This window comes from Phoenix dactylifera, chromosome 5, assembly GCF_051530095.1.
Source record: "Phoenix dactylifera cultivar Ajwa chromosome 5, Ajwa_hap1_PhDact_Kaust_v1.1, whole genome shotgun sequence".
NCBI classification, from domain to species: Eukaryota; Viridiplantae; Streptophyta; class Magnoliopsida; order Arecales; family Arecaceae; genus Phoenix; species Phoenix dactylifera.
In genome coordinates, this window is record NC_143194.1 from 27,408,394 (window position 1) to 27,434,018 (window position 25,625).

At 37.8% G+C, this 25,625-nt stretch overlaps 2 protein-coding genes across 3 annotated transcripts; one reads left to right on the forward strand and one right to left on the reverse strand.

The window, feature by feature from the left end:
- Nucleotides 1-1,081: 1,081 nt before the first annotated feature.
- Nucleotides 1,082-5,094, forward strand: FKF1 (flavin-binding, kelch repeat, f box 1). Its single transcript, XM_008777395.5, has 2 exons — nucleotides 1,082-1,476; nucleotides 3,255-5,094. The coding sequence occupies exons 1-2, from the start codon at nucleotides 1,259-1,261 to the stop codon at nucleotides 4,840-4,842; spliced, it is 1,806 nt and encodes a 601-aa protein (XP_008775617.4). The 5' UTR covers nucleotides 1,082-1,258; the 3' UTR covers nucleotides 4,843-5,094.
- DL1C (DYNAMIN-like 1C) lies at nucleotides 2,813-25,132 on the reverse strand. 2 transcript variants are annotated; one of them, XM_088722110.1, is made up of 17 exons: nucleotides 24,841-25,101; nucleotides 24,636-24,699; nucleotides 24,404-24,511; nucleotides 19,667-19,768; nucleotides 16,442-16,492; nucleotides 16,284-16,345; nucleotides 15,760-15,850; nucleotides 15,547-15,611; nucleotides 15,217-15,411; nucleotides 15,003-15,122; nucleotides 14,853-14,923; nucleotides 13,848-14,073; nucleotides 12,016-12,066; nucleotides 9,269-9,497; nucleotides 8,851-8,990; nucleotides 7,041-7,211; nucleotides 2,813-2,947 (listed from the first exon to the last, which is right to left on the reverse strand). In XM_088722110.1, exons 1-16 carry the CDS (start codon nucleotides 24,970-24,972, stop codon nucleotides 7,086-7,088), a joined length of 1,833 nt encoding a protein of 610 aa, XP_088578236.1. In that variant the 5' UTR covers nucleotides 24,973-25,101; the 3' UTR covers nucleotides 2,813-2,947; nucleotides 7,041-7,085. The 2 variants fall into 2 exon arrangements, with proteins under 2 accessions (XP_088578236.1, XP_008775627.1); XM_008777405.6 differs by lacking the exon at nucleotides 2,813-2,947 and having other exon boundaries at nucleotides 6,670-7,211; nucleotides 24,841-25,132.
- Nucleotides 25,133-25,625: the final 493 nt, after the last annotated feature.

Sequence of the window (25,625 nt, forward strand, 5' to 3'; positions counted from 1 at the left end):
TATCCAAATTTAAGCTTGTCTGATCCAATGTCTATATGTTCATGATTTCCAATTCCCTTTCTGAAATGGGCTTTAAATTGGTTGGTTGACGGAGAGCTCAGAACTATCGCTATTTTAACACGGTAAAACATGAATGCATGGGCTCTTGCTGGCAGAATATCTGAGTGTGATGTGGGTCTAAAATTAGATGAATGATATGGACTAATCGCGCCGGTCCAATGCAAGCTTGACATCCAAGCTTAACAAATTGATGGCTGTCACATAAGAAACAAACTTGTGTAGCTGTCATGAGCTATGCTTAAAGCATCCCACTCTATAATGTGACCACATCTTTGAAAGATACCGTGGAAGCATGAATGCCAACAGTTCAAAATGGATGTGTTTTAATTGAGGTAAGGAAACATAATGCAAATCAATCACTAGCCTAGATATATTCATACGTCGAAAAATATTGAATTGGGCCGACCTAAATATAAATGTGTACATTAAGTATCTCCTAACTAAGCAACGGAGCCAATTACATTAATATATTTTCTATGAATATAATTTTTTTTATAGACCTAGTGAGAGATTAATTGTAGTATTTAATCAACTTACTGCAAACAGTCTTCTTGATCTATTTCCCTCTGACTCAAATCCAACTAATTTTGATGCATGGTAAAATACATAGCCCAACTAAATAGAAGCTCAAGGTTATGAGATTTTGATCCGACAAAAAAATAATTCTATCATGGTAATCCTCACCAAAAGATATACTACAAATTAAGTTTTTAAGATAAGTAAATTCTCCCATTGCCTAGATGGTAGAAAACTATAACAAAAGAAAAGAAAAGAGAAGGAATTGATTTTCTTAATTTGATTCTGGCCGAAAATATAAAATATCTTTTTATTTTGCGGGGGCGGATGATTCATACACCTGTGAATGCATCCGAAAAAAAATATTTGTTTGACAAAGATTCCTAGTGAGCAAACTGACCATAAGAAAATGAGTGCTCCAACCACATCGGCCCACCAAGATTTGACAACCTTGGGCGTGCTTGCAAGATATTTGTCCCGGTGGTGGGCATTTCGTAATTCCATGCCACATCGAGGTCACTTGAAACATCGTCCCCTCAGCTCTTACACCACGAAACAGACCCCTTCCACTCCATTTATCCATCGCAGAGAGAGAGAGAGAGAGAGAGAGAGGGAGAGAGCAGAGAGCGGAGACTTTGAGGAAGAAGAGGTGAGGGAAGGGGGAGGCAGTGACCAGATCCTGATGAAGCGCTTTAAGTGCTCCGCGGAGGACGAAATGGAACTCGGCGAAGGAGGAGTAGAAGACGGCGAGCTTGGCGCCGGTTTCTTCTATAACCCGATGATCCCGTCGTCGTTCGTCGTCTCCGACGCTCTCGAGCCAGACTTTCCCATCATCTACGTCAACGCCGTCTTCGAGACCTCCACCGGATATTGCGCCCATGAGGTCCTCGGCCGGAACTGGTAACTCCTCCTCTTTCTTTCAGTATAAAATTTCACGAGTTTTTTTGGGTATTGGATGACAAGTTGTCGTCGTGTTTGTGATTGATTTATTAATTTCTCTGAAATTTTCAAAACTTCTCCTTTTCGTAAATTTTATTTTGGGGGTTTCATAGTGTTTTTAATTACATAATTTTGCTGATTTCTAGCTGAGTTAACTTGCGAGGGGAGGAATCTTAGAAATCAGAGATGAAGGAATTGCCGTCAAAATCGTTTTTTTAATTGTATCTCATGGTGTAAATCGTTCTGATGTTTGTGATTGTTAATTATTCTAAAAGTGTCAAACTTTCTTCTTTTGTTGATTCAGTATGTTCTTTTGGTTATAACTTTTAACTTTTGTTTGTATTTTATCGATTTTTGTGGCAGTACTTGTGATTGGTTTGTTAGTTTCTCTCAAGGCTGTCCATTTTTGCTGAATTTGTAAGTGTTTTTAAGAATTTCCAAATTATAAATATATTAACTTTCCAAATGTTTTAAGTTGCTATAACTTTTCAAGGATTACTTGAAGCCATGATGTAAGACCATGCTTCCCGATCCCGAATGAAGAAGCTTATTTTGAATTTCATGCCCTTAATATGGATCTATTGGTTTTGGTACTCCTTTAATTTGGATAACATTTCGTTGTGTCTCTATACCCCTGATTGCTTGAAGGATGTTATTGGGGATAACTGTAACAACCCAGGACCTTAGCCGGAGGATATTATTTGGGTTCTTTGATCCTATATAAGTACCCAAGATCAATCCAACAAATAACCGATATGGGACTAAACATATGCCCGCACGAGTTCTCATGATAATAATATATTTTGTGCAGATAGTATTCCTAGTAGCACGTATATGATTGATTCATATACTTTTTCTGAGCACAAACAAATCTTTTAATTGATTCGCTCTCAGAGGAATATGTGCTTTTAAATATGCCAGAGTTTGGTGAACGATCAAAATTATGATGGCATAATCTGCTAGTAAAATATCAGCCCCATTAATTTGCTGCAGGAATTGGGTTGAATTGTTGAAGAGGTTTATCTCACTTGTCCTTTCTATGTGTCACATGCATTTGTCTTCTATGCCTTTTGTTTCTCAAGATTTGCCAACTCCATGCTAGCTTTATAGAGAGCTAACTCCTTGGTTTAATTCAAAGAACTAATTCCTGTCCTGACATCACACAGACCTCTCATTAGTATCTTGAGCTGTGTTGCCTATATGTTATTTGAAGCTCTTGTGTTCCTTTGGTTGGTTGGTCCGCTGCAGTCTTCCAGTATTGGGATTTTCTGGTCTTATGTTCTTTTTTCTCGTGGTTTCTGTTGGATTTTCTTCTCTTCTCTCCTGTAGACTGGAACATTTTTGGTCAGCAGATTTTTGCCTTGAGAGGAATGACTGTGAGCTCTTGTGTGATCTTCCTGCTCGTTCCAATACCTTCTTCGGTGAACCTGAGCTGGGAAATATGCAATTGAATCATGTTAGACCTTAACAAACTTGTGCTCATATCTAGAGAATATATCAGGTAGTTGCTGAATGTAAGCAAGATGGATTAATTAAGATCTTGTTGCTCAAATCTAGAGGATATATGGCGTATATTCTTTTAGCTTAACAAGATGAATATATGTTAACAATACTGTTGCTTGTATCCCCCCCTCCTGGCCTCCCAACTCTTTTTCCTTCCATTTTATGAATTCCAAAACGATGCAGAGTGAAGGTTTTTTGTACTGCTCCATTAGCTCACACAGGAATTTTCCTTTCAGCCGATTCTTGCAATTTCGAGATCCACGAGCACAAAGGCGGCATCCCTTGGTGGACCCTATGGTTGTCTGTGAAATCCGTAGATGCCTCGAAGAAGGGATTGAGTTCCAGGGCGAGCTTCTCAACTTCCGGAAAGATGGCACTCCCTTGGTAAACAGACTAAGGCTCATGCCCATATATGGGGATGATGGCATCATGACCCACATCATAGGTATTCAGCTCTTCTCTGAAGCAAACATAGACCTCAGCAGCTCTTCATACCCAGTTTATAAACAGAACACCTACCTCAAATCCAGCAATCCAGACACAGATTCTTTGATGTCCGAATATAACTCCAACGACCACCAGTCCGACTACTGCGGTATTCTCCAGCTCTCGGATGAAGTTTTAGCACATAACATCTTATCACGCTTGTCGCCCCGAGATGTGGCATCGATTGGATCAGTTTGCACCAGAATGCGCCAACTAACCAAGAACGAGCATTTGAGGAAGATGGTCTGCCAAAATGCATGGGGGAAAGAAATGACCATTAAATTGGAGTTGAGCACCAAGAAAGTAGGCTGGGGCCGACTGGCAAGGGAGTTGACCACACTTGAAGCTGCCGCATGGAAGAAGTTTACCGTTGGAGGCAGAATAGAGCCTTCTCGTTGTAACTTCAGTGCCTGCGCAGTCGGGAACCGGCTTGTTCTTTTCGGAGGGGAAGGGATCGACATGCAACCGATGGATGATACCTTTGTTCTCAACCTTGAGTCGGCGAATCCAGAATGGCGGCGTGTGAAAGTGAGCTCCTCCCCTCCCGGGCGATGGGGCCACACTCTCTCATGCCTAAATGGCTCATGGCTGGTGGTCTTCGGAGGATGCGGGAGGCAGGGACTGCTCAATGATGTGTTTGTCTTGGATTTGGATGCCCAGCAGCCAGCTTGGAAAGAAGTTGCAGGCGAAGCTGCTCCCCTGCCGAGGTCTTGGCACAGCTCCTGCACCGTCGATGGCTCGAAGCTTGTTGTATCGGGCGGTTGCACAGACGCCGGCGTGCTTCTCAGCGACACCTTTCTGCTGGACCTCACGAAGGAGAAGCCAACGTGGAGGGAGATACCTTCATCATGGGCTCCTCCTCCTAGGCTGGGTCACACACTCTCAGCATATGGGAGGACTAAAATATTGATGTTTGGGGGGTTGGCTAAGAGTGGTTCCTTAAGGCTGAGGTCCTGCGACGCATACACCATTGATTTGGAAGAGGATGAGCCCCAGTGGAGGCAGCTTGAGGCGAGTGGGATCTCAGGAGTCGGTCCACCCCCTAGACTGGACCATGTTGCAGCAAGCTTGCCATGCGGGAGGATCATCGTCTTTGGCGGATCCATCGCAGGGCTGCACTCGCCATCGCAGCTCTTCATTCTGGATCCATCTGAAGAGAAACCAACTTGGAGGATCCTCAACGTCCCTGGACAGCCCCCGAAGTTTGCATGGGGTCATAGCACTTGCGTGGTTGGAGGGACTCGAGTTCTTGTACTGGGCGGTCGCACAGGGGAGGAGTGGATCCTGAATGAGCTGCACGAGTTATGTTTGGCGAGCAGACCTGAGGCAGATCCATGACCTTGCTGTTATGTTTTGAAGAGTGAGTGGAGGTTAGAGTTTTCTGTCCTTTGGCTTCGGTGATGTGCCTTTGGTTTCTGTAGTCGTCTCATCTTCGCTTTCTTTGTATGCGGCGACTCCTTTTAAGTAGGTGCTTTGTTGTAGTGGTCTTCCCTTTCTTCTTTGTTTTTAGTAGGGTATTGTACATTCCACTACCATCTTTGAAAGAGTTTCCAATGCATTTCTTACCTATATAATTTTCTTGATGTTAAAGGTGTAGAACTTTGCATATTGTCTCCTGTCTTGCTTGCAGCGCACGAAGAGCCTTGATCATTTGTTTCCAGTCCTGATCTCCAAGTTACAGGAATTTGGAGTTGTGCTGGAATGGGATTTTGTGTGCAGCAATTGGAGATTGCTGATTCGGTTGAAATTTTTAGAAGTACCTCTCAGAAACCCACGAAATGCTGAAGCTCTAGGTGCATGCATTCATCCAGATATGATTCGTTCCTTTGGCTACCACTGTCTGGGATTTACACCGCCCGGTGATCCATGAATAGTCTATTATCTCTTTAGCTCCTTGATCATTTGTGATTGGAATCCCTGAACCGCTTCTAGAGCTGGACTGACTGGACTCTGGAGATCGCCCTCTGGATTCGAAATCCACCTCCAATGGTGGAAAGATGGACTTGGATCAACTTGCCGCCGCCGCCCAACACCTTCTAAGTTTGCTTCATCATATGAACAATATTGCTAGCCCCGACCACTTCCTTTCGTTCCCAAAATTGGCAAAACTTTATGACTCTTAGGGCTCGTTTGGTTCGCAGGAAGCATTTTTCTTTCTAGGAATATGATTTCTGAAAAGAATATTCCTAGAAAAAGAATGCCTGGGAATGTACTTTTGGCATGTTTGGTTAAACATGAAAAAGTGACAGATTTTCAGAGTGCTTATGTTTGGTTGATCATCCACTTTTCTGGAAAAGTTGTGTAATTTTTATTATATCTTTAATAAAAATTAGATTTTTAATGCCTCTTTAATGCTGAAGGGCCTTTTGGAAAAAAAATAAAGATTGAGTGATTTCCGCCTCATGGAAAAGTAACTTTCTCATGTTTCTCATGAAAAATATTTTTCCATGAAATGTAGGAATCATATTTCCATGGAAATACAAATATACAACTTTTTCATCTCTCTCTTTTCAAAACTCCAACCAAATAAGAGGCATCTTATTACTTTTTCGTTGGCCACAGTTTTTTTCCTTCTCTTTTTTACAAACCAAACGAGCCCCTAATGACATTTGGGTCATCATAGGACGCTGAGTGGGGAAGCTTGATGGCCTTTTTCGTTAAATAAGGTTGGACCTTGTCAGCCATTGGATGGCCGAAGATAGATGATGGTCAAATCTAATAAAAAGATCTTACCAAGCCAATCAATCAATCAACATTAATATATAGCGAGAAATGTCAGCTTACTAACTTATTTGGATACTTCAAAATTTTTAGTCCAACCGTATTCTAATTAAACCAAGCCACCTGGTCTGCTATAAAAAAAATTGCTATATAAAGCAGAGCACTAATAATCCTATTTCTTATAAAATAACTTTTTTATAAAAAAAACGCTGTATTGCACTTTAACAGAGCCACATTCTTTAGTTTCTATGACAGCATCACATCTACCACGGAAGATCCACTGAGAGGAACAATCCAAACAATGGCTGATAAACCAATGACATGAGTACAAAACTTTAACTCATCGTCAGTCTGCTGCATATATTGGAAATACACATTATTTAAGAAACTTAGCTACAAGTGTTTCATGATTTATCGCAACATAGAGAGTAGAACAATGAGGTGTAACAACCTAAAACTTCACCCAAAATAACTGGTCGGAAGATAATTTTTGAGTTCTTTAGTCCTGTATAAGTACCCAAGATCCTCTCGGTGAATAACCGACGCGGGACTAAACACATACCCGCACGGATCCTTACATGAGAGATATTAGAAGTAATAATATGAATTGATGGATTACAAAAATATAAAAATAACAAAAAAATGGCAGGTTAGTCACAATGCAGTGGCTATGTGAGCAAGCAAAAAATAAGAACAAAAACAAACAATGGCATGCTCTGATGCTCCTCATGATGTGTATCCCATTGCATTTACTTTTTGAAGTCACAAAGAATGGGAAGGAATGGAAATGTAAGTGGATTCGCATCTGTGCTTACTTCCATTATTGTCATGTCATTCGCATGCATCTCTTGTTTGGCCTATCATTTCCATGCAACTGAATCAATCTCATCTCTCGCAGACTTGTACAGCTCAAGTCGCTTAGCTATGGCCTCCCTCTTCTCCATAAGACCTGGGTCCTCATCCAACATTGCGCTGAGCTGCTTCTTCTGCAGTATGGGAGAAAACCCCAGATTAAATATAGTTAAACTTCAAAACATGAGCTGTAATGCACTGTTTCAGCACTGTGCCATTAAAATAGGCAGACTAGCAAGAAGTAGAGCCAAGTCATTCATTTATTAATTGCCTTTGTGTACAAGAGAAGTAAATACTTGTTAGTTGACAGTTAGTCTTACACTATTCTGCTGATCTAGTTACAAGCTAATCTCTCTCTTTCTCTCTCTTGTTGAAAGGTAAGCAAGGTTCACATCCATGACATTCTGGTGCGGGCACCAGTACCAGATCACCCGTCACTCGGATCTATAGTCGCCGCAAGAGGATTGTCCAGCCAGTTTCATTGTGGTTAGAGTGATTTTATTTTATTTTAATGGCCTTTGGGCTTAAGTATTTTTTATCTTTGAGGGTCTTTTGTGAGATTAGCTTTCTTGTAGGTTTTTTTTTTCGTGTATTTTGGGTTTTATATATATGGACCATACATTGGATGGGATATGCTATGAATAAAGAATTGGTTCTCTTTCTTTTAGCCCTAGTGTGAAATCAAGAGCAAGAGCTAGGTGTGAAGCCTAGTTCCCTTCCTCCCATTCCTCTTCTTTTTCCTTCTTGTCCCTCTCCCTCTTCCTTGCTGTCCGGCATCACATTCCAGTTTAACTGGAAGCCAACTTGCACTAAGAAGTTCTCATTTGACTGTATCATGTGATATATTCAAATTTGAATAGAACTTAGCTAAGGGGAAAATTCAAAATTAAGGAAAAATGTGAAAGTTCTTAAAGAGTTTGAGAAGAATATCTGAAAAAAATATACAAATGGAAACATATTCATACACTTTGTTTTATCACAAGACAACATTACTATTCAGAAAAAACAAATACAAACAGCAAAATTAACCATAAGTATGCCATAAGTCTGTTAATAAATCTCAGATAATTTGTGAAACAATTACTAATAGTTCAGAAATGATTTGCAGAACCATCAAATCGATGAAGAGGTTATCAATAATTTGCAGAGTATGGTGATATGGACTATGAGCTGTACATGATTTTAGCTAGATAACTTTGTGATATTTTTTTTTAAAAAAAGAAATCAACAGACAATTATATCCATTAGTATTTATCTTGGGGTCTATACTTGAGATGTACTCTGTTATGAAGTAGATTCTACTTTTCCTCATTAATTACCAGAATTATCACTTTTCACTGCCAACATTCCAGAAACCTTCAAAGTAATGTATGAATTCCTAAATAGATAAAGCAGGTAACATGTCCAAGACAGATAGTCAAACCCATGAAGATTAGTGTAATATGTAATTCTGCAAAAACAGGAAAAAAATTGTGTGTGAAGAGAGAAGAGTGAGATAGCAAGAGTCCGTGTCACCATGAACAATGCATTCTGAAAATTGGCATGGGCTTTCCAAGGTAACTATTTAATCAGAAAAGGTTTTAATGGCCATCAGGTGTGCGTCCCTCTTCCCGAGTAGCAAGTATGCTCGTTTGTCAAATGTCTGCTATTGCATCTATGTAACAACCAAATATATCATGCAGTAGAAAACATGACTGGTGACTGTAAGGGACCTTGTGAGTGTTCATACTGGACCTATCATTACCAGAAGAGACAGATCATAGAATGACATACCTCTCTACTCCCTACTTGGGCATAAAAAAAGTTAAGCAATGATCGCCTTGCTTCTCGGACTTGACCATGGACAATGGCCTTCGGAATAGAATTTTTCAGTGCATCACATACCATGCCCACATAAGCTGACACATTTGATCCTGGAGAAAAATAAATGTGATACCACAATTGCAGTCAGTTACAACCATTATTAGCCATCAGAAAGGTGCATAAACCAGTATTCATCATTTTGCATTAAATTATCTGTAAAAAGAGAAAAGAAATAGAGAAGATAAGGGAAAATAATTGCATAATTGTGTCCAACAATTTCTTACATTGTACATGATGTTAGTTTCACACATATTAATTATGAGAAGGAATTTGAGTAAATCTGTGCTATAAAATAGAGGTGAATAAAGTACAAGAATAGTTAACTAACCAATCCTCCTAAGGTGATTTTCACCATATCTGTCTATGGTCGGGGCTGAGGAATTTGAACCTTTATCAGGTTCCTGAGGAAGTTTTCTGAAGAACTCCACTGTGAGGTAGCTGGACTCCATTTCCACAAGCCGCAGAACTGTTTTCCGGCTATCGTCACGGAATCTTTCCAAGGCTTCATTTGCTGCAGCTGCTATGTCGGATTGGAGGGTTGGGAAACGCTTTAGTTCCTATCGAATAAAATGGGACCATCATCACAGGTTGGAATGTGTATAAGCAACAAGGCCTAGGGCCTTGCAGTCAGTCCAAGACTGAAAGAAGCAGCACGTGGTTCATGACAATATCAATGTTGTGCTTGACAAGTAAGCATCTTTAGAGGGCGATTTAAATAGGTACATAAACTGGTAGTTAAAATCAGATTCACAAATTATAGTCAGTTCATTCTGCAGAATTTAAACTCTTACACACATGATTGTCTACATATATAAATAAACATATGCATACATAATTACATCAATACATGCATGCATGCCTAAGAATTTTATGCCCAGCTGCAGAAGTTATAACAAGTGGAAGATCTATAAGGCGACTGCAATAGAACAAACGCGGTAGGAGTAAAATAATCTTGTGTTGCAACAAGCTCTAAACAAGATGTATGCTCTTTAAATTCGAATAGACAACAGCGAGCATTTTAATATTAACTTAAAGGACCCCTTGAATTAATATGGTATGTGTAGCCAGAACAAGATGAATTTGGAGGCAAGAGGTTGAAAAAGATGGAGATAGATTTTTACAGTATGAACAACCCCATACACTAAAATTTGGAATGCTAAAGAAAAAATCAAAGAAAAGAATATTAAGGTTCAACTAGAGTGGCTTTTAGCATCCTTCGTAAACAAATATTAAAAAGAATATAGTTCAAGCAATAAATCAAGTTTTGTTTCATCTTACTTAGAAGTTAAATTATCTATGAGAAAAAGCAATTAGTGTTTTTATCTGCGAAAATATATAGGAAAATTGGTGAACAAACCTTTTGTTAGATTCCAAGATCAAGTGGTTGATATGTTTACAAAGGTTTGATTAACAAAGAAATTGTATGGATGCTATTCCATGCTTCAAGTTTTGATGTCAACACTCCAATATCAGGAGTATCAAAGATTTGTTGATTTAATGAATTTTTAAACATGTAGTTCAAAGTGTCAATGGGCTAATATATAGTGGATTCAATCTAAATGAGTGTTGCAGTTATTTTTTGGGCCATATCATATCCAGTAATCATATAGTAGTGAATGGCAATGAACTCCTCAACTTAGAATTCTGCTCTATAGCCAACTCCATATCTCATGGGAAAAGGCTTGGATGATGATTCCCTTAAGGGGACATTCACATTTGATTTTGGTAAGGACAATGAATCTAGTTCCATATATTATGAACTGTATCTTCACAGTTTACATATACTGACACAATACATACACAAATAAACACATATAGCTCGTTAAGGTTGACCATAATTTTAAAGAATCTTTCTCAATATTCATTGATTCTACCAAGATCCAAAATGCAGTCAGTGGATCTAGCTACAAGTTTTTATTATGCGCTAGTTAAATCCTTAGGCAAATAATTAGGAATGAGATCATCACAGTCCCGAAGAAATTCAACTACTATGGTAATGTTTCTGCTGCTGATTCCAGAGATGGCAAAAGAAACACACTTTGCTAAGATGGAAGAAGTTGCAAAAGATCATAGGAGATACCCAAGCAACAGCTCTAGCAACTGCACAAACTTTAGCCATCTTAAGGCAGATAGAATCTTAAATGTTTATTTTATAAAAAATACTATATTAAAATTGATAGATGAAGGGATACTAAAGGTGTTTTAACTAATTACATTGTTTGTACCTAGTATGTGGTATTAGTGGTATGTGGCTCTTAGTAACGGGAAACTTCTAGGGTACCTTCCTTTGAAATCCTTCCAGAAACCTGCTCTATATTCTTGTTAAGATTTAAGAAATATGCTTCCACACATGCATACTTGATCCCAGACCTGCATCTGCTCTCAGTTCAGGAAACCAGGGTGTGATTATTGGTTGTTATCATAGATTTGTCATTGTGGAAGTTTATAACTTGGCTGATTATGTGTGGTTATCAAAAAGATACTTGCTGTTATAATCTACATGTCTATATGTCAATAGCTATGAATGGAAGAGAAGTGTGTCTTATGTTTTCAAATCTTCTTTTATTTGAAGAGGCAGGAGGTTCTGTTCTCCTTGAGTTTAACCAAATCATTAGGTGGATATTGTTGTATCAAAAGAAGGGGGGGGGTGCGTGGCGGGCGGGCGGGTGTGCATGTGCATGCAGGTTCAAATGTCTCATGCGTGCATGCAAGTATAAATGTCTCATGCCTGCATGCATGAGTATGTGTATGGATGCCTGCTGCGTGTGTAGGTATTTATGTATATAACTAAGAATGTCGTATTATTCTCGATCTCCAATGCATATATAAAGAATCAGAATTCAATTACTGAGCCAAGTTAGAAGTTTCTATATTGTACTTGTTGGGATCTTAATTGATTTATCAGGAATATAATCAACATAACTCTCAAGAAATTATTCACTATTGCTTTGATAGACAGGACACTTGATAACCATTTATGGTCAAGAATCTTAAATATTTCAGTATATAAAACATGTTTCAAGCACAATACTCTAGCATCATATGGACCAATAAATTGTTCTTAAAGTTACTAACCTCTGTTTCAGCAATAGACTTTCTAACGAGTTCTTTCAAGATAAAGTGCACCTGAAAAGTAATAATGACAGTTAATTAGATAGCATGTTGGTTAACATAAATCTATAATTACTAATAAAGTGCATTTATCATGTTAATAAAACATGACGGAGAGATGATATGCCCAAATTTCTCTAACCAGGACTTCAAAGGTAAGGCACAGATGGCAAAACAAAATGAATCATAAAATGCAATGAAAAGGAAAACAGAAACCTTGAAAAATGTGAGACTAATCAAAATATCCAGTTACTTACTTTTATGTTGAGAAATAACAATCTAAATTTCTAAAGGAAATCAATTGCCACTATTTATAAATAATAAAAGCATAAGAAAACACAAAAGAGCATCTTAAACAAGTCCTCCCATTATAATGAGTCAGGTTTATAAATTTTGTTTTCCATTGTTTCTATTAATGAAAAAAATCCGTGGAACGTCCATGCTTTTTTCTATCTTCAATGGCAACAGCAAGAAAGATCGAGCATTATGTGCAAATGCCTTCTGCCTCTCTTCTTTCAGTTTCTGGCATCATATATGAGGTCATGCTCTAAAATAAGAACTGCTTATTTGATTAGTCCTAATTCACATGCACATGTATAAAAATCTGAACCAAGTTAAATCCTGCTTATGCACAGTGTGCATGATATTTGGACATTTCCTGTTCCTTTAAACTATAGCAATAATATGATTTTTGTTTCTTCAATTTGACAATGCTAATTTTATGTATCCTTACCATGTACTCATGCATTGCAGGACCCAACATGCTGTGGCCCCTAAGCTCATATTTTGTACATGCATTTTCCTCTGGTCCTATTTTGGTGAATTTGTGTGTTTAGTGCTTCTTTCAAGTGCTTCTCTAAGTTAACAAGGAGGATATGAAACACCAACCATGCAACTTTTCTACAATGTAGAGAAGGTCAGCATGTTAAGAAGTGATTGATCAATCTTCTGGACTTAGTGGTACTTGAACATGGGAAGAGGATGACCAACCCATACTCAGGTAAGCACTTCTACACCACTAAGTGTGATGAATGCCTTCAATGATATAAGACCTGACCAAATGATTGAGACTTGCATGCATCTTATACATGCACTGACAGCCAGACATTTATGATCTTACCTTGAGCATCTTATATAGTTTAGGGCTGCTAAGCTGTATTTGTTCTGTCATGAATGAGCTAAAATCATTTTCTAAATTTATCCAATATGATTGTATATATCTAAATGATATTCCTAATGGCATATAAATTTCAAGTATCCATATCTCTTCCTCTTTTGTTCAGTAAAAGGAGGAATAAGGGAAAAAAGAGAAAAGAAAAGCTTAAACCTAAGACGACCTTCAAAAGTCAACTTTCGAAGTGAGTTCCTGCTAACCACTAAAATAGTGCAACTTAGCTAGATTCTATTACAAGGACGAGATCAAATCTCATCAGACCATTCTTGTGTCACAATACAATAAGACCTAAATAAATATCAATAAATAAGCTTCATATCAAAGCCATTTTTGTTTGTCAACAACATGCAAAGTAGATAATGTCAAAGAATATATGGAGTTCCGAAAAAAATCACAAATCACATGTATCAGCAAAAAGAGAGACTATGCTGACCACCAGGTAAAACACTATGAATGTGACTAGAACAAGCACAAAATGGTCTTCCTATAACTAACAGATGCATGTATTTGAATGAAGTCAACCATGCTTGAGATGTATACAATATGGTTATGACAACATGTGAAGGCATTATGCTAAGTAGAAATTAAATAGCTTTAGAGAAATGGTCTAGAGAATTAATACAGCATCAACGGAAGCATCAGCTGGGCCCTTAAAATAGCTTAGAGAGCTATCTATAAGCCTTCTGTATCCTTGTTCGGGAGCAATCAAGTGCGGCTGATAACCATCTGCCTCTGAAATAACTTTGCGAACATTTTGCAGAGAAAGATGCCTATCGAATGGGAGCTTTTTCAAAGCTGCTGGTAGTTGATTGTCAAAAACCCCATATATCCGGTCCCCACCAGGTCGCCTGATGCAATAAGATCAAAAATAAGAATATAAGCTTGAATCATTGATTGCAAAATCACAAAAAGAATGTTAACTTAATTGGTTATTATTTCTGATGTCCTTCAACCTTACAAGTTTTGTAACTTTAAAGGTATACACAATTATGCACACTCTTTCAACATGTACCACTTTAAAGGATTGTCCTATAAGAATTGATTGGATCACTTGAGTTGATTGAACCATATTAGCAGCCACCACCACATATGCTTTAACCTACAATATAGTTTTCTGTCAACCTCAGTTATCATTCCTTTTACTTTTATTACTACACCTCCAGTCATTGCAGTCACTGCCTCCAACCATCATCTTTTCATCATTATATTGATTGTGAACCCATCTGCTGCTGCCACCTTCATGTCAATGTTCAAGTTCATGCTCGTGGGAGCGATAGGGTAGGGGATGAAAGGTATGAGCAGTTGTAATGCATGTGAAGGTGAAATCTTTTGTCCATCACAAAGAAGGAAAACTTCAAAAGCTAAAACAAGAGCATGCGAGAGAAATCTACGAGCTTCAACATTTTCTATTCAGAAACTGTTTTCAGTGCAGACATGCAAAGATAATTATTTCTTTTCAAGTCAATCTATTTACACAAATAGTTGTATCTTTTAAAGATACAACCATGAAGAAAAAAGAAATATATAATTCAGCCATGTGCATAACAGCACCCAGATTTTTAGTATTTAAGATAAAAGTTTCATGACTTTCTAACTACAAAATAAAGAAAAATAAGTTCACATTTACCCTCCATCCAAATGCTCTTTAAAGACACGGTCAAATGCGCGGCACATTTCTAATATTGTGTAAAGTTGTGCCTGGTGCCAACAAGAAAAAGTAAGAAACTCATACTCGGATACTGCACATGCTGAAAACACAACATTTTCTCGATATTACCCCAGAATCAGATCCAATAGGTCTGCCAAGCCGATCCAACTCGGCCTCAAGCTCAGCAATTGTCTTATTAATTAAAGCTATGATGCTTGGTATCCGTGCTCTGATTACAGACTCCAAATGCTGGATCATAAAAGGCAACAGGAATATTTAAGATTTCACTTGCAATCTCACAGGAAATACTGACATAAAAGGGAAAGAAAGGATATGTTTTCACCTTTGACAGAAGCTTTGCAAGATACTCTGAGCCCATTTTATGTGCCAAATGTCCATAATCAGGGCTCGTCGCGAAATACTCCTGTTCTTTACGTCGTGCAGCGATCATGTCGACATTCTTGTTTATATCAGCTTGCGAGCGATTGACAATTCCAACCCAGGGATGCTGTAACCGGTATGCTCTTCCTTCAAGTACCTAAGAACAAGCAGATTGCAGATGTTAAGTGTCACAAGCCATAAACAGTGCTTCCATTGGATAAATGCTTGCTAAAATTGTAATAAGAACTCTTATTTTCACATAAAAATAGATATTCAAAGGATAACAGCCTACATCCTGAGCATTGGTACCCTGGTCCATCAGATCAAGCTTTGTTAAGACTCCAAAAGTTCTCTCACCTAGAAGAAAACAACAAAAACATAAATGATAAGATTTCAGTTGTCAACTGAGCTATTTTAATCCTCATTAAAAAGAAAACTATCTCCAACCACTTGGTAATCTAACACATGACATCTTATGTCATAAGATGACAAATAAACTTTCTACCTGAAGGATCAACTTCTCTTGCAATCTTTATAGCATCTGAAGTAGCAATATCTTGATTGGCAGGAGAAATGGCCAGTATGATGCAATTGGGCTGCCAATCAGAAAAACCAGGTAGCATGTACAAGATTATAAGAAGGCAGTCAACATGATTTTGAATAATGACAAGGAAATAACTAAAACCTCCAACACCAACTAACTTGAAAGACAGATCACAGGTACAAATAAAAAAGGTATATTAAAGAACATTCACTGCACACAGTATCATTAGAAGTGATTGCTGAAATGAGCATAATATAAAAAATTCATAAAAGCACAAGGAATTAGATTTGTTAAAGAATAAAACTTTAAGAATCATGATGAGTGGAAAACTTTGTTTCTTTGGTTATGGAACCACTAATATAATCCTGTAAGAATGTTCAGTAGATGACCATTGATTTCATCACAAAATATAAGTCCTATATGACAGGGGAGAGGCAGGAGAAAGGAAGGAAGATGTTGTAAAATCAAAGAGAAATGTTCGTTACCTTTTCAACATATGATCGCACCATATTTTCAATGTCTTCAACAATCGAGTCAGGCTGTCCCTCTGCACACACCAGATTGCCCAATAGTGCACAGTAACAAAAACATCATGTGCATAAAATAGAAGCAAATCAAACCTTGTGCCCTTTTAGGGAATTACCTACAGCCACCTTCGTCAGCCCAGGAAGATCTATAAGTGTTAAATTAACAACTGCCAAATGACATGAATGAATCTAAATCAAGAACATGTATTGATATATTCCTGGTTAATAAAACAAAGACATATTACTGCACAAAACATCCAAAATTAAAGAAAAAAATTGATTGATTATATGTTTACAGCATTCCATCTCTTCAGTACATGGTTCAGATATTCCATGGGAAACAAAAATCAACATAAAAGTAAAATGTTAATACACATTTCTGATTATCATTGATAATTTAAGGTATGGTACACAGTTATGACATTGCGTATAAGAAAGGCTTTAGCAAAAAATATATATATATATATTTTTAGATTCCCCTCTCCAATATTTTTAGCTGGAAGAATATCTACACAGTTAGCCCCATAAAATGAGACACCACATTTATAGGCCCAAGACCCTCTACCTGCAAATTTGATCCCCATTCAGAAATTTATCTCTAATCTTAAAGCCATAAATTAAAGGGGGAAAGCATCTATAAGAAGAGAATTGATTACAATGTTAGGTGCATGTCTTTTAATTTTAACATGGAAACACTCTTGCATGTTAAAACAGGTGAAGCATTAAAGCAATGCTGATAATACAACCCTAGATAAAAGGAATTCCTTTCTCTAATCTGCTCTACTCTAATCTCAAATAATCAATAAGAAATATAACTGAAGATTAAAAGAACTTTTAGAGAAAATGAATTAGAGATTTCCCATATTACTTCCATATAAACTCCAGCGCCATGTCTGGTTGAGGAATAGTTATATCTGTGTTAAGCACGCTTGAGGAATAACTTGAGGTAAACAAAGGAGTATTAAAAATAGACCAACTTTTTGGTGGAATATTTTTATTCAATTCATGATAGATGAGTGCCCAAAATGTTATTTAGGATGCATATTTTCCCCTCGGGAACAAAGGAGCTCAAACAGAGCATTCGGCAGGATAAAGTGGAATAAAGTGGAAAAAGTAGATTATTCTCCCACTTCTTTGAGTTTATCCTGTAACCAAATGCAGCCCAAAAATGGTTACAAGGATTATGAAGGCTCTCTTTGTGAGGACCCGTGCGAGCATGTATTTAATCCCACATCAGTTATACACTAGATAGATTTTAAATACTTATATAAGGCCAAGGAGCCCAAGTCATCCCTTCTAGCCTTTTTAGATGAGATCCTGAGATGTAACAAATTGTATCAAAGCCCCATGGACCATATGGACTAGGGGACATTGCAGCACGGGCCCATTGGGGCTGACCGCGGGCCGATTGTGGTGCTTGTGATTAGATTTGGATGATTTGGACCCTAAGTCCGGTGAGGATGTCAGGGCTTAAATGGGAGAGTATGTGAGAACCTATGTGGGCATGTGTTTAGTCGTACATCGACTATGCACTGGATAAATCTTGAATACTTATACAGGGCCAAGAAACTTAAATAATACATTTCAGCTAGCCTTTTTAGGTGAGTTCCTAGGTTGTGACGCCCTTCTTCCATACTAGGGAGGTCAAGCATTCTAACTAATGCTGAAGTCCTCTCCTAGACAAAAGAGGAAAGACCTATCATAAATTTTTAAGCCATTCACGAATGTTTAAAAGACTATAAATTTGGGCTGGAATTAGCTAGGTTATAGATGAAATCATCCGCGTCTAGTTTAACTTCCAAAATCTTTAAAATCCTCTTCTATTAGGAGTTATTTGCACATCCATCTTTACATGTAATCAAAGCTAGATGATTGGTAGCTACAAGGCAGAAAGAAACTAAGATCATAGCAAAGACAATCCTCAAGAAAACTTTGCAAACTGACCCTGTAGTAGTGCTAGCAATCTCATCTTTCTGACATTTGAATGCCAAAACGGATGTCATATTAAAAAGTCATGATCCATGGCTGGCTTTTGTATATCTTGTTCCCAAAACCAACCTGAAGTGGCCTAACTTTGTTGGATGATCTTCTTGGATCAGGTGACTGTGATGCTAAGAGCTTCTAAGAGATAGATTTGAGATACTAATTGCCATACAACTTTAATAAAATCAGGATATATATCATTAACAACATCTCACCATCTTCCCTATTATTGAAGGTGTCATCAGTTTAAGCTGATGAAGATAGAAGACCAGCAAATTCAACCGAGGACTGTGTGAAACAGTAAGCAATCGAAAACTGTATTGACATAGGAGAAACCAAAGGGGAGAACTTCATGCAAGTCCTACATGAAGTCATGCAATGCAACTAGGAATAATAATTCACACCTAATGATGTGCAATGCACCAAAAAAAGTGAATAACTAAATAATCTTTTGTAAGGGGAAAAAAACTTCCTTGATTGATGTAGATGCACAGATAAAAGCTGATATTATAATTAAACAACAAATATTCATTTGAACACATAAATGTTTCAAGAAGATAACTAGGATAGGTGTGTCATATCCTTTGACAATTTTTATCCAAGTCAATGAAGGAATCTCCAATGCTATCACCTATAAGTTCCAACTTCAGCAAAGTTTTGAGTGAGCACCAACGATCACATCATCTTGATGGTTGGCAAGAACTATGGCAGCATACCTATTGTTGCTCCAAGCATAAATATTCGAGATCAATGAAGGATTATGAGTCCTTCATGGTTACTCTGTAAAGTATTAATTGTAATCCTAAGTTAAGCAAATACACGATCCCATATCATGAAGCTGAAGGAGCAGGAATTGAATGTAATGCATACTATACTAGAAATCCAATTTGAGGGTTATGGCATGCCATGTGATACATGAATACTACATAATAGACATGTAATAAAGCATAGCCACATATATATGAGATATCTATCTCTAAAAAGAAAATTTTATAAAGAATTTAAGAAGAATTAAAGTTGAAGTAGAAAATATCAAGCAAAGCATTAAATTAGGGGAGATTCCCATACTTTAGTCATATTAACTACTAGTTTTTTATCTTATCATTTAGTATGTGCTAGAAAAAATATTCAATTTGGCTTTATAATGATGAAAAGAATGCTGACAATGGATCCATTTTTTAGGATACTTTATAAAGTAAAATGCAAAATTACAGCTACTCACTGAAAAATAAACAATAAAAAGAGCAAAAAGATGGAAAATTTTCATTTGGTATTTGATTGTTTACAAAAATAACCACCCCTGCAAGAACCCAGATACAACAATCAACCAAAGACCCATGATGCATATGTATACTGACCATGTGGAGAGTAAACGCTCAAGTGGATTGGAATATTAGATATTTGTTTTGATTTTCCAGTAATACGATCAGTTTCATCCTGAATCTCCTTCCTAATAGCAGCTGCACCCATACAAGGTTCAAAATAAACTTCAATATCCATAAGCAAGACGGTAACTTATAATAGAACAAAAACAGCATCAATGAAAAATGAAATCTTATGTATATGTTTTAGGTCCATTAAGATATGTATAACTTAAAACTGACTCTTTGACCATGAAAATTTATCATTCATATTTGATGCCTCTTTTCTTGAGAAAAATCTTTGATACCCAATTTTAAGCCACTGTTTGAATATGAACTTTATTGATGAGGATTTACATACAAAATATTTACCAAATCTACAATCTTCAATAGTTTGACAAATGTACAATGATTCTAAGAAGCAATCCCTGTTGATATAGGAAATTGATTCAACACAATCATGACCTCACTAACAACTGAGGAGGGTAGACATTTCTTAGCGCGCACCCCAGCAAACAAGGTTGTCACAAGTGGCACATGTGGGTCCCTTGGTACATGATGCTTTCCAAGCCACTAAGCAAGCGAGTGCCCGGCCATATATCAGCCACTTAATTATCAGGTGGGAACCTGTTTCTAACTTTATTGAAAACTTTAAAATTCAGCCATCTCTCTTGGGTACATTTTATGAAGTGTATTTTCTTTTTAGTAATTTGGGCTGCATTTAACAAGTCTTGTAGTGCACCTACCAAAGCACTTGAAGACCACCCGACTTTAAGATCACAACTGTCCATCTTGTGTACTTCCATCATCTATATAATTACAATCATTCACATAGCCTGCCCTCTCTTAACACCTAACCCTCCACTTCATAGTGATCAAGGATTTGGTGCAACAAACAAGAGAAAGGGGGCGAGGCTGAGGTTAGGGCTGTTATATTTGTGAGAATTTGATTATGCAATATTACTGTACTAACTTTGTTAATTTTCGAGGATGTTTAATTCCAAGTGGTTGCTTAGACACCAATGTACTCTACCTGGGCATTTAAAGGAGCCACCGCCTAGGCATGTTGACAACCTTGCTTACAACTACTTCTCCTTCTATATATCAAACAAACCATCCACTTCTAGATAAATCAAATAAACAGGTAGGCACTCCATCGGCAGAGGAAGAAAGAGAAAAATAAAAAAAAATAAGACATCACTAGAATTTCTCTCCGTTGCAAGAAATAGGAGAAAGAATTCTATTCTATGTGGCCAAGTGCTCTTTCCCCCAAAAAACCTCATAAGTACAAAACTTCGATGACATTTTTCTTGATGGGTTGTTGGTGCAACCTATAATCGATTACTATATGTGTAGATTGATTTTATAATAATCAATTATGGTGCGATCGATTAAATACTTCAGCAAATACTCATTATAATCGATTACTACAGGTGTAGGTTTATTGCATAATAATCAATTATGATGCGATTGATTAGACACTTCAGCAAATACTCATTATCCCAAAAGAACATCATAGAGGTATGTGAACGCAAAATAGAACATGATAGATATCTTATTAATGAAGCATAATCAATGAAATATAACTAGTGCAGCAAACTGAAAATAACCACAACAGAACAATAAAAAAAATACTGCCAGTAAACTCGAGTTTCAAGGATGTGATAGATGGCAATGATGGTAATGATGATGGGTGAAGATAATGATTGATGGGCGAAGAAATGAGGGCTGGGTAAAAGATGGTGATAGAACTAGTCGGATAATTACTTCTACAAGTTTGGTCCCTCCAATCCAATGAGAATCTTCAAGCCACGCTCCACCAAAGTATCGAGATGAAGGATGACGGGGTCAAGAAGGTGGCTCCAAGAAGAAATAAGTCAAGAAGCAGGATGAAAGTGGAAGAAAAAGGGTCTCTCAGGGCTTCGCCCATTGTGGCACTCACCTTTCTAGGATTTCTTCTTCTCTTTCTTCTTTTTTTGGATGTTGTCCTCCCTTTTTTATAGACCAAGTTACTGTTCCATGAATAGTAACCGGATCGGATTACTGTTTCATGAACAGTAACGGGTCAGGTTACTATTCAGTGAACAGTAATGGGTCGGATTACTGTTCATGTGAGCAGTGCTTTTTTTTTCTCTGTACTATTTTCTGCAGATTTCTGCGTATTTCTGCAGATTTATGTTGTATCTTCTTTTTTTTTCTCTTTTAACTTCCTCCCTTCTTCCATACGTTCAACAACTCTATTGCCAAGTCTATCACACATCCTCCTCCGTTCCTAGAGATGAGTGATGACCATGAGCATTGAAGAAAGGTTAAGGCTCAAGCAATTAAGTGTGGTAGTTTGGAGTCGGGTTAGGCTTTCTATTACACCTAGGTGGACCATTTTTGCATGGCAGTACTAGTACATGACTCAACTGAAAATCCAAACCTAAACATGGCTTTGGATGGAAAACACAAAAACAACAAAAAATATAAATTAAGTATAAGATGGAGTCCTGAGACTACATGAGTTGTTTGTTGTATCCCAATGTTTTAAATATCAATATTAAAACCTATATCATTTTTTCATCAAAAAGATACGGTATAGATAGCAAGGGAACGTACTGAAATTAACAGCATGAAGAAGAATGAAAAATCATTGGTATGGACTGGTTAAGTTAGTATGGTATCGACTGATAAGGTGGTACCACACAGTCAATATGCATCTGTATGGCCGGTATATACTAGTATGGTGCCTTGACACTAGTATTCATGCCGATTTCGCATCAAAATGGCATTTTGTCCATAAGATCCTGTTCTGGAGGTTTTTGAATCCATGTTCCAACATCTAGACCCATTAAGACCTCAAAGTAGATCAAACCGAAGCTCCTTTACTCACACATGTAGCCAGATGATCACTGTATGCTCAAGAACAACCCCACGCTCACGGCTCACATTTCAAACCTAAGGTTGCTGTTAGCAAGAATTCCCTCAAGTTGATTTCATCAAGAATTTTCTACAAAAAAAAAACTAAATATTACCAAGGTTTCAATTTTGTGAAGCAGTTGGATAATTTTCTGTTTTCTTGTTTCCTTATGCATATAAAGAACTTTCTACCTTGTTTTAATATAATTTAATTTCTTATTTTAGTTTGAATTGATAAAATAGGATCACATGTAGATGTATTTGTTCCTCCATTAGATAACTCATTTATTACATAACTCTTTTAAGATGAGGTTTTAGCTCCATGCATATGCACATGCACTTTTATTAGTATGCTACAGAGCAAATATTTAGCCAGCTTTCCTCTTAGACATTCTAATTATGTGCATATATAGATGTGCACCTATACATGCGTGTACAGATTAAAAATGTTGAGTTTGCATGTAAAATTCACCCTTACTGTGAGAAATTTGGGCCATGCCCTAACTACAATCGGCATTCACTTCTGTAAACCCCTCCTAAATTTCAAAAGAGCATTCTCTCTTCACTTCCTTTTTCTGCAGAATAATACAGCTATTCTATGTTGAATGTATGATTTTTGTTACAAATGCTGCCTCCAGCAGCACATATCTCAGGGCTCTTCATTACTTTTCTTATCTCAAATTCACTCTCTCTCTCTCATCAAGAGTAATTGGTTAATACAAGTATAACCTCTAATGTTGCTGAAACCCTCCAATCTATTATGTAAGTTAGTGTGTCTACTTAAACATCACCTAGCCTGAGATTACACATATCATTGTGCGATTAGCCAGCTTATCATTGTTGCTTGTTCAGTTTGTTATGTTGTTATCTTTTGCATTCTGCAGTGCTTCGGAAATAATTACACATTTCAATTTCTTCTCCTTTTCTCCTAATAAATCCCAAATGCCAAATTGATATCTTTGGATTAGTGATCCTACTGATTAATGGCCTACTAGCTTCAGCTTCTTCCTTGGAGACTCCCACAACCTCTAGAAAAGGAAAAAAACAGAAAAGTGGCTCTAACCCATTGTGGATGCCAAGTTCTAGGCAAAGTTTGAGAATGATGATGAGGTTGTTTGCATTTTTTGCTTTATCTTCAACTGTTTTCTCCATGTCCTCACTCCATCACACTGTGATGACCAAAGTGCAATCAAGATAACCAGGGATGTAGCTTCTCCTAAACAAATAAAGCAAATTGAGATCAGATATTAATTTGTTCACAACCTTTATCCCCATACACTGTTTCTTCCCTATATTTTGTGTATTAGGTAGTTTCATGTTGTACTCCTACATCTTGGTAATGTCCCTTTCGTGGTAGATACTATGTCAGAGCAAACGGCATATTGTACCCCTACATCTTGGTAACGTCCCTTTCATGGTAGATACATCTTATTGCTGCAAAACTAAGAACCACCTTACATCCCAAGCTTGTACTGAAATTAAATATCAGAAAATAAAATCCCCGTACATCAACACAAAAGCTTCCGAAAAGTCTACACATTTACCTCTTACCCTAGTTCTGTGTCTTACAATCTGGTTCTCAGATCAAAACCCATCCAAATGTGGTGGTGCTAAAGATTTTAAACACTAATATACTTACTCCAGGAATTCGAAGCACCCACAATCCTCGCATATTAGAAAGCAAAGAAAATGGTTGGCAATGAGTAACAATCAAGAAAATCCAATATTGCAAGATCTTGAAGAAACCCCGTGACTCCTTGACAAAATTTGCATTACCACCCACAGCAAGGCGGACCATCAAAAACTAAATTAAATAAGAAGCAATTCTCTCACCGAAATCTGTAAGCTTCTTTCTCGGAGCATGTAGGAACTCTCCGTACTCTGCCTGTCCATCCCCCGTCTTGTGAAGCTGCAACACCAACGGCCTCCTCGTCACAATACCTAACATCAATTCAAATCACGGGGCAGTGCCAATTCTTATTTCCAGACAAGTGGATCCAGATACAAACCAAAGAAACAAAAGCCCCAGAACTCGTTCAAGAAGAGAAGATCCCATCGTCATTACCAGATCCTCGAGGCAAGAAGTCCCTCCCGACGATGCTCTCCAATACCGACGATTTCCCCGAGCTCTGAGACAACCAAGAACGGTCAAGACTCAAGAAATCAAGAAAGGAGCGAACTTTGTAGGAATCCAAGAGAACGAAGAACCGGGGGAAAGAGCAAGGTGGTAAGGGAGACGGATCCGAGGGTTTCTAAGGGAAAGGTTATACCTGGCCTCCGACGACGGCGACGGAGGGGAGGGCTTCCCAGAGGGATCCTCCCTCGCCACCGTGGTCCCCCAAGACGGTGCAGGCCCTCTGTATCCGATTGACGAGGCCGATGAGGCTCACCATGGTCGCCATTGTCGAGGGGGATGTCACCACGAGAGATCGAATCGCCGGAGGAGAAGAGGGAACCAGATCTTGAGAAAGAGAGGCGAGAGGGAGGGAGGAAACTAAAAAAACGGTTTTGATGGGGAGCGCCGAAGGGGGTCAACTTTTGGAAAGAAAGAGGTGTGACCGTGTTAGTCTCATACACACTAGTATCTTTTGTGGCAGAGGGTTCACATGGGAGCGGCACGTGCAGACCTGCCCAACTTTGGACCAGCGCATGTCATGGATGACAGGCGACGGGTCATAAGTCATAACCACCGCTTGTTATTAGTTGCTACATCCCTTCTTCTCTTCCAAAGGCTTAAGATGCTTAAATATAAAGAAATATTGTACAATCCTAAAGGATGGGAAGATCTTTCTTTTATTGGGTACCTGGACAGTGTCATGGCATGTGCAAGAAAAACCTTTTTAAATTGGAGGCGGCATGATGCCAAATTGTTGTATAGAAACTTTTTAAATGAGCACTATGTTGGATTATCTCAAAATTGTCTTGACAACTTACAGGTTTTCATTTGCAGAACGTGCAATGGTGATGGGTGATGAGTGGACCATTCTCAAAATTGAAAATATTGATATTCTTAAATACAAAAAAGGTACTAGTCCGCCTTGAATCCATAAAATTA

What these genes read in the sequence shown, in the direction of transcription:
- FKF1 (XM_008777395.5), top strand. Translation starts at nt 1,259, where the DNA reads ATGAAGCGCTTTAAGTGCTCCGCGGAGGACGAAATGGAACTCGGCGAA. An exon ending in GAGGTCCTCGGCCGGAACTG is followed by an intron (nt 1,477 to 3,254) that starts GTAACTCCTCCT and finishes TTTTCCTTTCAG; the next exon opens with CCGATTCTTGCAATTTCGAG.
- DL1C (XM_088722110.1), bottom strand. Translation starts at nt 24,972, where the DNA reads ATGGCGACCATGGTGAGCCTCATCGGCCTCGTCAATCGGATACAGAGG. An exon ending in AAAGAAGCTTACAGATTTCG is followed by an intron (nt 19,769 to 24,403) that starts GTGAGAGAATTG and finishes GTATGGGTGCAG; the next exon opens with CTGCTATTAGGAAGGAGATT. An exon ending in CTATTGGATCTGATTCTGGG is followed by an intron (nt 14,924 to 15,002) that starts GTAATATCGAGA and finishes TGTTGGCACCAG; the next exon opens with GCACAACTTTACACAATATT.